This window comes from Micropterus salmoides, unplaced genomic scaffold (genome assembly GCF_014851395.1).
Source record: "Micropterus salmoides isolate LMB-PRFRI ecotype aquatic unplaced genomic scaffold, ASM1485139v1 Ms_hic_scaffold_15, whole genome shotgun sequence".
Classification (NCBI taxonomy): domain Eukaryota; kingdom Metazoa; phylum Chordata; class Actinopteri; order Centrarchiformes; family Centrarchidae; genus Micropterus; species Micropterus salmoides.
This window is the reverse complement of record NW_024040596.1, coordinates 28,850,178-28,863,695: the sequence shown is the minus strand read 5'-3', so window position 1 is coordinate 28,863,695 and position 13,518 is coordinate 28,850,178. Positions and strand designations below refer to the sequence as shown.

Below are 13,518 nucleotides of genomic sequence, written 5' to 3'. Positions count from 1 at the left end.
GAAGTTCGATTGTGGAAAATATTTGATTATAATACGTGCAAATAGATTTCTTTAAACATTAAGTTTAGAAAGGCAGTCCCTTGGGAAACCTGAGACGCCCCCTGGGGAACGACACGCGACCTCGCTTCGCTCTCTTCTCTTCGCTGTTGGCTCTCTTCTGCCCTGCTCTGCTCTGCTTTCTGGACGCTTCGGCACGCGTCGGCGTGCCGCGCCAGGCAACGCCCTCAGTCGGCCAGAGGGACAGGCATTTTGTTCGCCTGAAGCTACACACGTGAAGTGCCGAGACATCGATCTGCCCTTCAGTTTGTTTTATTTTCTTTATTTCTTTTGTTTGTTAAAGTTATCAGTCCGTTAAGTTACACTGGACTAATTCAGAACGACCAAGTTCCATTTTAAGCCTTTTTCGTCGAGCCAACTTCACCGAGGTCAGACCAAGCCACGTGGTCTCGCCAGCTACAACGAAGGAAACCTGAAAACAGCCGAATTGCCAGACGGAGGAGGCGTTTTCAATCAGACACGGAGAACCCCGGAGAATCCCTAGCAAAAAGCCAGGATCGGGCAGCTAGCGTGGGACCCGTGCAACAGGCCAAAAGCAGGCTGTCGACAAGCAGTAAGACTCAACACACGTTCTGTGATCAGATGTCCATTTAACTCCTAAACTATAGCATTAGTTTACTTTCATTAGCTCTTCTATGCCGTATGAGTAAAATGCTTCCCACAACCGAACCTCCAGGCTCATTGTTCAGTAAATGTTTATGTTCCCTGTATCCAACCATCTTTTTATCACCTTAGTTAGAGAATAAATTCACTGTAATATAATCAAGAGCTGTGTGTGTTGCCTATTTCTAGTTCCTGCCAAGAGAATTGACCCTTTAGATATGAGACTGACTGACTGATTTAAGATAATTGAGCGATTATTAACTAACTGATCACTAGTAATAATTGTATAATTATTCAAAACTACCTAGAGGTCCGGAGACTCTAGGATTATAACAACTCCGGTGGTGCCCTTAACGAGGAAATTTTGATTTTATGAATATTAATTCATAATTGGGTATCAATTCTCATAAATTTATTAAAATGCATAACTAAAAATTTTTAGGTCTGCTACAAGAGAGAAAGGTACTTTTTATAATTGTCACAAGATTCTTGTTGAGGATCTGATGCCTCCACGCCAGCTTTAACTGTAAGTAACGTTACTAGAACAACTTGGCTACAGGACATTTGACAGCTGATATAAAATTGTCTGTCTGAAGAGGACAACACGAAAACATTTAAAGACTGTCTCCATTGTTCCATTTCTTCCACTTATGTGACATAATAGTGCTGTCAACATTAAAACACTGAGACATCTTTTAGAAGAGCATCTCAAAAAATTTGAATACTGAGGAAAAGTTCTGGGTTAATTAGCTGATTAGAGAGCTCTTCTCCAGTTGACATTTCTGTATAATTTACAATACAGAAATGTATTTATTCTAAAATGTTTATACATTTTGAGATACTGGAGTTTTTATTTCCATGAGCTGTAAACCATAATCATGACGATGAAAACAAAAAAAGGGTTTGAAATGCTTCACTTTTTGTAATGAATCTAGAATATATCAGAGAATCACTTTTTGAATAGAATTATGTTAGAAAATTAACTTCACCACAATATTCTATTTATTAAAGACTCATCTGTATTGTTTAGTTTATATTTTTCATCACCTGAAGCATTTATTACACATTTGCCTCCTAGAGTCACACTGTGGATCAGATGTCCCACCTGGTGCCAGAGAGCTGCAGAGACCTGGAAGCCTTGTTATTGTCGTGGAAGTCTGTATCTGTTGGCATGGACTGACGTGGAAAGGCGTTCTCTCTTTCTGTTTACGTTGAGTTTTAAATATTGTCCATATTTGTGTTATAGGTCCATTTAAAAAAAGATATGGTTTATGGTTCATATTGTAATAAATTCTATATATATTAGCATTTCCTGTCTTTACTACTTACTGAAAAGCTAATCGTATACCACAGATAAAACATCAAACATTACAGCTGAACTCTTGCTAAAGAACATCAGTCTAGGATAAGTTGAAAAGTGAAAATACTCCCAACGTGTTTCACATGAAATATTGAAAAGTAATTATGTAGTGTATTTCTGTGTGTGTAGGAGTATTTTTACTTTCTACCTTATACTTTAAGATAAATAAGGAGCCATACACCCAGTACCCATATGCTGTATGACAGAGCCTGAAGTTTCTGAAGAGTGCCTTGTTTGCTGCTCTGATATAAGTCTAGTTTAAACACAGAATAATGTGGGCACATCCAAACCTCCTGTGGGTAAGTGCAGAAACAAAGAATGATCTGAGTACAGAGTAATTATGAATCCCACTAGGTGGTTTTTATTGTGACGTTGCAAACTCTGAGGTCTCAGAGCTGACCGAATGCGCATGTATTAAATAGGTGAGTCTATACAATGTAAACCACACAAGAGCTTCTCAGAGGTCGCAATAAATGACACCTCCTACAGGGCTTCAAAACTATTCAGTGTGCAGATAATTCTTTTTCACAACAAAGTAACTTCTCAGTCAATGTCACATTTGTCTCTTAAAGAAATGTCAAAATAAAACAGTTTAATATCAACCTTTCATATTAGCCTATAAATAACATCTTAATATTTTCATTTACAGCTGTTAACTATAATATTGTTAAGTTTAGATCAGACTATTTAAAATTAAAATTTGAAACTGATGAATGAAGAATTATTTTATTATGTATAATTAGTTTGATACACTTTATAACAAAGTATTCCTGATACTAAAGCAAAAGTTTAACGAATTAAACTCTTGTCTTGCATTCATGAAAACTATTATAATACTATTATAAATATTAAAAGGTTACAAATGTAAAAGTAGTTTTGTATGACTTGAAATGTGTTGAGATGTATTGATAAGAACCCAGTGTCATAATTTCACGTCAGTAGTGTTCAGGTGTTGTGAGTAAAAAGAAAAGCAGGAGCTGAAGAGCTGGAAGCTGGAGCTGTTCTCTCCTGAAGAGCTGGACACAGCTAATCACATCTGGAGGCTTCTGCAATCAGCTCCTCTGGCACCTGTAAAGACAACAATGGTTAAGCAGCTTCTTCCAAAGAGCCATAAAGCTACTGAACTCTGAGATCGCTCAGCATGAAAACCTCTCTGGCATATGGCAGTAATTAGGGGTGGCTATGTGCAAATATAATAATTAATGGCTATGTGCAAATATAATAATTCCTAATATGTGCAATATACGGTTTTCTGCTGGACACTGTGCAATAATAACTACTCAAGTCAGATCTTATTGAACATTTATTATAAGGATCTTATTTCATATTTCTTACTGAACTGTACTACTTTTTTTGGCAAATTGTAATCCACTAAGCAAACTCAGAAGCGGCTCTCACATACCTAATTTCTCGCCTTTACTAAACCATCGCCCTAGTTACAGCCCAGCTACCTGTCTGCAGGCATAATGCGCATTATATGCTGACAAAAAAAGGTGGATGCAAATCTCTGCAGGTAGCCTACAACTGCTGTTCTGCCGAATTATGCATCCACCTCTTAAGCTTCTTATCAGAAACGTCGCTGATCAAATGCAGTTATCACCTCAGATTGTTTGCTGAATCTCAAGGATATGTAATAACTTATTGATGACTCTAAATTGCCTTTAATATGTACTTCGACACAAAGAATAGTATAACGTTAAAGTTTTTAAACAGTAACGTTACACTTGGAGGTGCGCGGCTCTTCTTGGGAGGGACAGCTAGCTCAAATAGTGGCATCGGTGCTCCTCAGCGTGACAGTTTTAGGCAGAACTCCGCAGCAGCTCCCCCCTCGGCTCTCTGCCTTTAATCCCTTCGTGTCCATCGGGATCAGGTGCAGCCACTTATAATAGTATCTGACTAGTATCTAACTGAACAGTGATTCCGTTACAGGACGTAGTTAAATCTCACATCGCCCGTTAGTAAAAGTTACCGTTAACATAACGTCAGCTAACTGAGAGCTGAGCCTTTACTTAATGTCACACAGATGCCTTTTCTTCAAAGCATCACCCTAATGTCTAACACTAAGGTTAATCTAATAATAGTTACATTTTGGCTTCTCTCTTCTTGCTGACTTGTCTTTGACTCATTAAAAGCTGCGGTTAGAACACACCAACTTACTTACTTACACTAACTTAGCAGCTTTGGTCTGCTCGTATCTGGCTAATTAGCATAACGAGCTAAGCTAACAAGCTATATGCCGACAGCGATACCTGTTAAATGTTAACACATAAATAAAATATAGGAATTTCACTCACCAAGAAGAACACGGATTTCCTGGAGGTTCTCTCTCCAATGAACTGCACAGCCTGCCATTATTCATCCAGTATCTGCATGTAGAAATGTCCAAAAGGCTCCGACAGGCTGAGCCTCAGAGCTCGGACGGCGGACCGAGTGTTAGCAGTGGCAGCGGCTAAAGGTGCCTGTCAATCAAAGCGGCCACGCCCCTAATAATGCAGAACTTTAAGGCTTAATATAATTTAAACAGGTGAGTTATAAAAACATTCACCCCTCTCACAGTTGTCACGAAGGGCAAAATTTGCGATATGCACTAAAACCATTTTTTGAACCAGGCTGTAAACATGTTTTATTCTGCTGTAAAGTTGGGCATTTTATGCAGATTGACTCCCTTCTGCAGTTTCAGATGCTTCCGTATTGGCATCAGGCGGGAGACCGGAAGTTTGCCGCTTGGTGCCAACCAACGCTAACAACAACAGTGGAACTGAAGATAAATCAATTATGTTGTAATCCCAAAAACTAAAGTAAAAAGCTAATTTAATAAAAGCAGTTAACTCTGTGCTCCTCCTGTGAGTAAAAGGTGTTGGCGTCATGCAAATTTCTCATTCAAGTTCAACCAATGCATTTTCTGCAACGCCCTGAGCAGTAATATTTTAACCACAAACCATGATGGTGTCATATGAAGGAAAAGAGAGGAGGGATATCAGTGTCCAATAGAGACAGAGAGTTAGAGGAGATGAGGGGCAAACTCAGTGTCAGAAAGAGATAAATCAACTGTATGATAAAACGTTCTGGTCAGAAGCTGCCAGAGCTGCAGCTCCTCCTTTCCTCCTCTCACTGTCTGATGGAGGTTGATGACGGAGCAGAGCTCTGCTTTCCACAACTCAACACCTCCTGCAGGAAGCCGACACTTCCTCGGTCCGAAGCTGTATTTCTGAACACTCTTCTGTCCTCCATCTCTCTGCTCACTGTGGCTCTTAACCTGCTTGTCATCATCTCAGTCTCCCACTTCAGGCAGAGATCAATTTCTCAGCAGAACCTTCACTTAATAAGTTTTAGAAATATGAGAAATGTGATACTACTTTTTCCATTTCCACTATTGTCTGATGCTATGTGTGATGATACTTTCCTCTTTCCCTCCAGGCAGCTCCACACACCCACCAACATCCTCCTCCTCTCTCTGGCTGTCTCAGACTTTCTCATGGGCCTCCTGCTGATGCCAGTAGAAATCCTTAGAAAAACATCATGCTGGTTTCTTGGTGACCTCATGTGTTCTCTATTTAAGTATGTAGCGTACATCATTCCCTCTGTTTCTGTAGGAGACATGGTGCTCATATCAGTTGACCGATATGTTGCTATTTGTGACCCTCTGCATTATACCACCAGAATCACTGAGAGAAGAGTTAAACTGTGTGTTTGTCTGTGTTGGTTCTGTTCTGTTTTCTACTGCAGTCTCTTTGTAAAAGATGACCTGACTCAACCAGAAAGGTATTATTCCTGCTACGGAGAGTGTGTGATTGTAGTTGACCGTATCACAGAAGCTGTTAACCTTGTTTTGACCTTTATTGTTCCAGTTACTGTCATCATAGTTCTGTATATGAGAGTGTTTGTAGTGGCTGTGTCTCAGGCTCGTGCCATGCGCTCTCACATTACAGCTGTCACACTCCAACGTTCAGTGACTCTAACAACAAAGAAATCTGAGCTGAAAGCAGCCAGGACTCTTGGTGTTCTTGTAGTTGTGTTCCTAATATGTTTCTGCCCATATTACTGTGTGTCTCTTGCAGATGACAGTTTGCTCAATACTTCTTCTGGAACCTTTGTGATTTATCTGTTTAGTTTGAACTCGTGTCTAAACCCTGTGATTTATGCCATGTTCTACCCCTGGTTTAGAAAATCAGTTAAAGTCATTGTTACTCTGCAGATTCTGCAGCCTGGCTCCTGTGAGGCCAACATACTGTAGAGAGGAGGTGGCATGACTGAAATGAGATCTGCTCTACAAATGTTTTCACTGAATTCAAAATCCGAAAAGTGGAAGTAAAATTTCTTTCTTCTGTCTTTTTAAATAATATATAAATAGTATATTTTTATAGTTATAGTAAACATTTATTTTGTAGGGGATGGTGAATGACGATCAAAGGTGATTTAGTTTAGCATAGGTTAAAGTGGCCAATGTGCTAATGAGAAGCAATAAGCTTACCTGCTAGCATATTTGCTGTTGGCTGACCATCAAGAAGATTTTTCCCATTGAAGAAATACAAAAATCAATCTAACTGAAATATAAAACATAAATGAATGTGATTTGTCTTCAAAACCACAATTTAAACATGACTGTATGTTTTACTTAAAGGTAATACAGTCCACTCCAAAAGTATTGGAACGGTAAGGTTTTTGTTGTTCACTGAAGACATTTGGGTTTGAGATCAAAAGATGAGTATGACACAAGAGTTCAGAATTTCAGCTTTTATTTCCTGGTATTCACATCTAGATGTGTTAAACAACTTAGGAGATATCACCGTTTGTATTAGACCACAGCATTCTTAGCTGAGCTAAAGTAATGGAACAAATGATCTTAAAGTAAATAACATTTAATAATTGGTGCCATAACCCTTGCTTGCAATAACTGCCTCAAGCCTGCGACCCATCGACATCACCAAACTGTTGCATTCTTCATTTGTGATGCTATTCCAGGCTTTTACCGCAGCTTCTTTCAGTTCTTGTTTGTTTCGGGGTGTTTCTCCCTTCAGTCTCCTCTTAAGGAGGTGAAATGCACACTCTGTTGGGTTAACGTCAGCTGATTGACTTGGCCAGTCTAAAACCTTCCACTTTTTTCCCCTGATGAAGTCCTTTGTCTTGTTGGCAGTGTGCTTTGGCTCATTGTGCTGCTGCATGATAAATTTCCTCCCCTAAAGTTCCTTCCATCCGTAAATTGGCAGACAAAATGTTTCTGTCCACTTCTGAATTCATTCTGCTGCTACCATCATCAGTTACTTCATCAATAAATATTAATGAGCCTGATCCAGAAGCAGCCATGCACGCCCAAGCCATGACATTACCTCCACCATGCTTCACATATGAGCTTGTATGCTTCGGATCATAAGCAGTTCCTTTCTTTCTCCACACTTTGGCCTTTCCATCACTTTGCTAGAGATTAATCTTGGTCTCATCAGTCCATAAGATTGGGTTCCAGAACTTTTGTGTCTCATCTACTCTCATCTTTACTTCATTGCAAATTTCGATATGGCCTTCCGATTCTTACTGCTGATGAGTGGTTTGCATCTTGTGGTGTGGCCTCTATATTTCTGCTCTCTGAGTTGCTTGACAATGGCTTGCTTTTCTCCCATAGAGAGCTCTCTGGTCTTCATGTTGGTTTAACAGGAAATGCAGTCTTTATAGGTTTGAACCAAGGATGAAAACTTAGACTAGTCATGCAGAGCTATTTAATATTTGGACAATCAACCTAAAAGGCAACACCTGGGCAACAAGAAACATTGGTCAGTCACATGTTCCATTAGTTTTGCTCACTTGAAAAATGGGTGGGTTCACACAAAGAGTGATATGTACTGAGTTGTTTAGCACATCTAGATGTGAATACCAGGAAATGAGAGCAGAAATTCTGAACTCTTGTTTCATACTCATCTTTTGATCCTAAACCTAAATGTTTTAAGTGAACAACAACAAAAAAACATACTTTTGGAGGGGACAGTACAAATATTTAAAGAAAATATTTTACTCCTCCAACTGGTTTGCATCCTTCCAAGTAAAGACATCTGGTATTGTCATTAACATATAAAAGCTTATTAGCAAGCTAGTAAAATCAACACCTAGCTACTATGGTATCAATCAAGTTTTTGTTGGCCCTGATCCTAATATTTGAGACTTATCTGATACTTTTTTTTACTTACATGTTGATTAACTGTCTATCTGACACATTGAAATAACAGCTGTAACCTTCTTCATCTAACACACCTTATTTTTCATAAGTTATTTCACCCATATAATTAAAGTCCTGATTCAAAAATATTACGTTTATAAGCTTAAATTATTCATATAGTACACTGGGAGAATGTGACAACTGAAGTAGACATGCAGTCTGCTAGCGATCTGGTAGTTGAAGTTGTGGGAACTATGGAAACACTCGGGTTGTAATGTGGTGTCTACAGTGGAGCTTCCTCCCTCACTAACAGACTCACAATCTTTGGCTGCGTAGAGACACCAGATTACAGAGAGCACTATAAATACAACAGACATGTACAATTTTGGCCTGTTTAACTGGTGCAGGTTGTGAATCCACATTATGTGCACATTTAGAGATGAGAAAATGGTGTATGCCACAATACAAATCACAAACCTGCTAACAAACTTTCCATTTCTGCTTTAATTCAATTCTGCTCTACTTCTACATGCTGAGAGAGATCTTTGCACTGATTGCCCAATCAAGTTGTAACATACATGCAGAGCACTTAACATAATCTTTGTCCTCCTCCAGAATCACTGAGATGTCCGCTAGCAAATCTTGTTGAAGTTACTTGTTACCTGAGCCTTCACGCTGCGTCTGCTTTGCCTGGCGTGGAGGTGAGGCAGTGGTGGCCAACAAGTCACGTTACCTGTATCACAAGGAAGATCGGTAGTTATGCACTGTAACTCCAGATTCTATGAGTATAGGCGCAGCCCTTTAAGGCAAGGATTATAGTTTCCGCGTCTGCGAGGGTCCGCTAGGGTCCGTGTGCCGAAAAAATCGTCATCAGAGGGGGTACGCGTGCCTCCTGTTTTTTGTGACAGCACAGCGACTAGCGCTACCAGGGCATCAACCAATCTACTGCGCATGTGTGGAACATGTCTGCCAAGCTGACTGAAGTAGTATTATCAGAAGTGATCCGCGTCCACGGGGTCCGCAGCTTTCCATGTCCACTTCCGCTCCTGAGTATATTCGAGGTTTAAGGCTATCGCTATTGGATTTAACCCTACGCGCGCATGCGCCACTGACAAAAGCTTGGTAACGCCCAATCACAACCTGGGCCTCTCCTATGTCTGTACCTTGTAAATATACACAATGGTGAGACTTAGCCATCGACTCCCATAGTGCCTTTTCTTCAGCTCTGAGAACCAAGGTCCAGTGAGCCCCACGACAACAAGGCTGCAGGGGCCTACATAAACCGCCAAGGTGGGGTGCGCTTGGCGCAGCTGCTGTGCTTAGCCAGGAGGCTTCTCCTGTAGGCGCACACTCATCTGCTCTCCATCAGAGCGGAGTATATTCCTGGCGTGTTGATCAGAGATGCGGACAACATGTCGAGTGGGGGCCCTCGCCCGGACGAGAGGTGCCTCCACCCTGATCTGGTGGCCCAGATCAGGCGCTGCCTCTGTCTCACCGGATGAACCCCCACTGTAACCTCCTCATGTGCAGGAGGGCCAGGGGGACCACCTCGTGACCCACTGACATGGGACCCAGAAGCCTCATCATCGTCAGAGCCGTCACCACCGCCCATGGAACAACACAGCAGAGCAGCTCCATCAGAGCGTTCTCCCTCTCCTGAAAGAGCCACACTCTCGAGTAAGAGGAGTACAACACCACACCCAGGTAGGTGAGCCTCTAGGAGGGGAGATGATCAATCTTCTTCCAGTTCACCGCAAAACCCAGGTGGGACAGCTGCACAGAGACAGTGCCAGCAGCAGCAGGTCGTCCAGATAAAACAGGACCCTGATGCCCACTTGCTGCACCAGCTCCAGACCCATCTCGACACGCTTGGAGAAAGTGTCGGGATGGCCGTTCGGTTACAGGGAGTAACGGAATGGCAGGCACTTGTACTTGTACTGGGCCCATCGCAAAGAGAACTACAAGAACTTTCTTTGTTCTGGGATGACATGAACATGAAAGTACGTGTCCTTAAGGTCAATGGAGGGGAGCCAGAGATACACCCTTCAACACCTGTTTTACTGTAAGCATTCGAAAAGGTCTCTCTATAATCACTTTGTTGAACAGTGACAGATCAAGGATGGGCCTCATGCCCCATCTTCTTCTTGACCAGGAAGTAACAGGAATAGAACCCCTGATTCTCCTGCCCCAGAGGAACCCTGGAGATAGCATGGTTTTCCAGGAGCTCCTCAAGCTCCGCCTGGAGGGAGGCGTTCTGAGCTGGGGAGAGCACGGACTTCACTATCCCGGTGAAGGGGGGATGTGAACTGCAGCCTGTGACCCCGGTGGTTTAAGCTGTGCATCCATCTGCCCATCGAGCAGGAAAACAGCCAATGGGAAGGCATGGCCACTAGAGGAGATGAGTCAATACTCTGTGCTCCGCCGCTTAGGGGGGCACAGGCCACATTGTGAAAGACCTTCTCAAACAGTCAGGGGGGTGCAAAGCCTCCGTACCCCCCACCAGGTAGGCTGAGGAGGAAATGCTCAGTTTGTGACATCGGAGCCAGGCTGCATGAAGGCCATCCGGCCAGCTGCAGCCAGGAGACAGAGGTAGACACAGTCGCCAGGGGGTCCACACCCGTGGTCTCATTACCGTGTCGCTCCCCTGATGAGGGGAGGGGGGCAGGGGCAGACAGTGTTGCCAGGGGGTACATACGAGGTAGCGTAGCCACACTCATGGGTGTGAGAGTAATTCTTAGATGTCTTAATTGATGTAACAGGGAAAGGTAAGACAGGTCTAGCTTAGAGTAATTTAGCTGACCCCATAAGTGTTTGACATTATAGCTTTAGGTATTTCTCACACGTACTTGTCCTCGTCAAAAAGACAACAATAGACTGATTAGCTAGAGAGCTAGTAGCTCAGACGTCAGGCTAGCAGATATCTGTGTTCTCTGGGAATCTTCAATTCAATTCAATTTTATTTATATAGCGCCAAATCACAACAACAGTTATCTCACAGCGCTTATCAGCGAATCTTACAAGGTTGAGCCATACAAGAATGTTTACAAGAACTAACTGGCTCCACAGATTAGAGTACAACTCTTGGATAGTGAGAGATTCCAAAATGACGAAGCATTGGAATCTAAACATCAGATAGATTAGGTGTTCTAGGTGAAGGTGACCTAATAGAGAAACCTACAGGCACTAGGGAGAAGACAGAAACATAAAAGGGACCACAAGATGTTATCCTTCAGATTTGGTGTTGGCATTTGACGTGTTCACATGTTGTATGCTGGCACCAGGCTATGTTAAGTCTTCATCAGTCTCTGAAACTTCTTCACACCTGACAGCTGGCTCACAATAATTCTCAACAGTGGGCTCATCGCCGCACCACTCGATCGGCAAGGGAAGAGGGCTGGAGAAGACAGTGTTGTCGTACATGTGTCTTCTCTTCTTGCTGATAATCTTCTGCTCTTTAGACAGCTCAGTGCTGAAGAAAAATGTGAGCTGATGGCTAGGTCTCACTGTTGTATATATATACAAGGTATGGACGTAGGAGAGGCACACGCTGCTGGTGGGTGTGGACAAGCTTTTCTCATGCGTGCATAATGGCAAACCCAACAATAGCCATAGAGGACAAAGCCTATACTAAGTAGAAGACCATCTACAGTTGTATACATGGTGGCTGTTGTAACCGTACTCTCACATGCTTTACACGTAAAACCACCAGGTTGATTGTGTGGTTATTAAAATAAAATAAATTGCCTCGCACCGCTTCACAGGCACTCAAAGAAAGTGAATGGGGGAAACAGGAGAAGCTGGGGCTGTCTGGGAACAGGAGAATTCATCAGCAAAATCTTAATATAGTATTAATAATATTAATATTCTATGTAAAATTTGGCAGCCTAAACCATATCCATAATAAATCTGTAAAAACAACTTTCATATAAAAAGACACAGCTATTTCTAAATACTGCAGTACAAAGCTTATAGAGCTGCCTTGGACCATGTTAACCTTTTACTACCAATTAAAAAGAACTTATGAAGAAAGGTAAGCTATGTGTAAATGAACCACCTGCCTGCCACTTGCTCCCACACTACTCACCTTTTGGATAATTGTTTTGTTTACTTGATGTCTTGAGTGTTCTGTGTCCGCACTTTGAGTCTGCCACACACAAATCATAACAGAATAATTTGGTCAAATGGGCTGGAGGATACAGATGACCGGCGTTAGCCTTCACGATAAGCTCATGCCTTGTAGAGCGGCTCAATGGGCCACAGCATTATGTTCAAGTAATTCTCCCATTTGCCACCATTTACCCTCTTTTGTGGATGAGATTAAAGAAAGTATTTGATCTTCCAGTTAGGGGAAGAGAGGCAGGAGATAGATTACTCTCTCTTCATCAGGGTATTCAGTCAGTAGCTGATTTCGCTGTTGATTTAAGGATTTTGGCAGCGGAAAGTGGACTCTCAGCGGCTGATGGACCAGTGGCAGATGACAATCGTGTGGTACCTCTACTGTGGTGGGGACGAGCTTATGCGTTCTGCTTGTCACAGTGTAGGTACCAGATGTGCTCGGATGGTCAGATGTGTTCAGGGGCCTGCGCCTGCTGGTAACGTGACATAACGTGATTGGCTGTAAGTTTGTATGATGACATGGCATATTGTTATTGGCTGTATGTTGGACTGTTTACGAATATACACTGAACAAAATTCTAAACGCAACACTTTTGTTTTTGCCCCCATTCATCATGAGCTGAAGTCAAAGATCTAAGACTTTCTCTATGTGCACAAAAGGCCTATTTCTCTCAAATATTGTTCACAAATCTGTCAAAATCTGTGTTAGTGAGCACTTCTCCTTTGCCGAGGTAATCCATCCACCTCACAGGTGTGGCATATCAAGATGCTGATCAGACACCATGGGTAGTGCAACTCTCTTAACTTTAAGATAACTGTTAAGCTGTCTTAACTTTTACTGTTCCACCTGGTAGTGTTTTACAAAAACAAAATGTCAACAGGCGGAACTTTAACTTATTAACTTTCAATTAATTGATTCTACCAATGTGTTTGACGGCATAACACTTGTTAGTAGAAAGGCTGTAGGCGATGTAACGCTTCTTAATTCCTTAATGGACTAAAAAAGCTAATGCAAGCTAACATGATCATGTCTTGACATTAGCTTATTAACATTAACGTATTAGAAGTAACATTATAATTAAGTGACAACTAAAATTATGTAATAATCTATATTCAGGTTAAGTGATTTGCTTAAAATAGTTCTTTAGACATGTATTAATAAATGTTACGCTGATTCATGGTAACACTGGCCACACATCTGCAAGTCCTGAAAAAATCCAGTGTTGCAAATTACCAC

General features: G+C 41.8%; 1 protein-coding gene across 1 annotated transcript; it reads left to right on the top strand.

The window, feature by feature from the left end:
* The first annotated feature begins 5,138 nt into the window (after window positions 1-5,138).
* On the top strand, window positions 5,139-6,254 carry LOC119903397 (trace amine-associated receptor 13c-like). The gene is made up of 2 exons (XM_038719528.1): window positions 5,139-5,308; window positions 5,438-6,254. Exons 1-2 carry the CDS (start codon window positions 5,139-5,141, stop codon window positions 6,252-6,254), a joined length of 987 nt encoding a protein of 328 aa, XP_038575456.1.
* The last annotated feature ends 7,264 nt before the right edge of the window (window positions 6,255-13,518 follow it).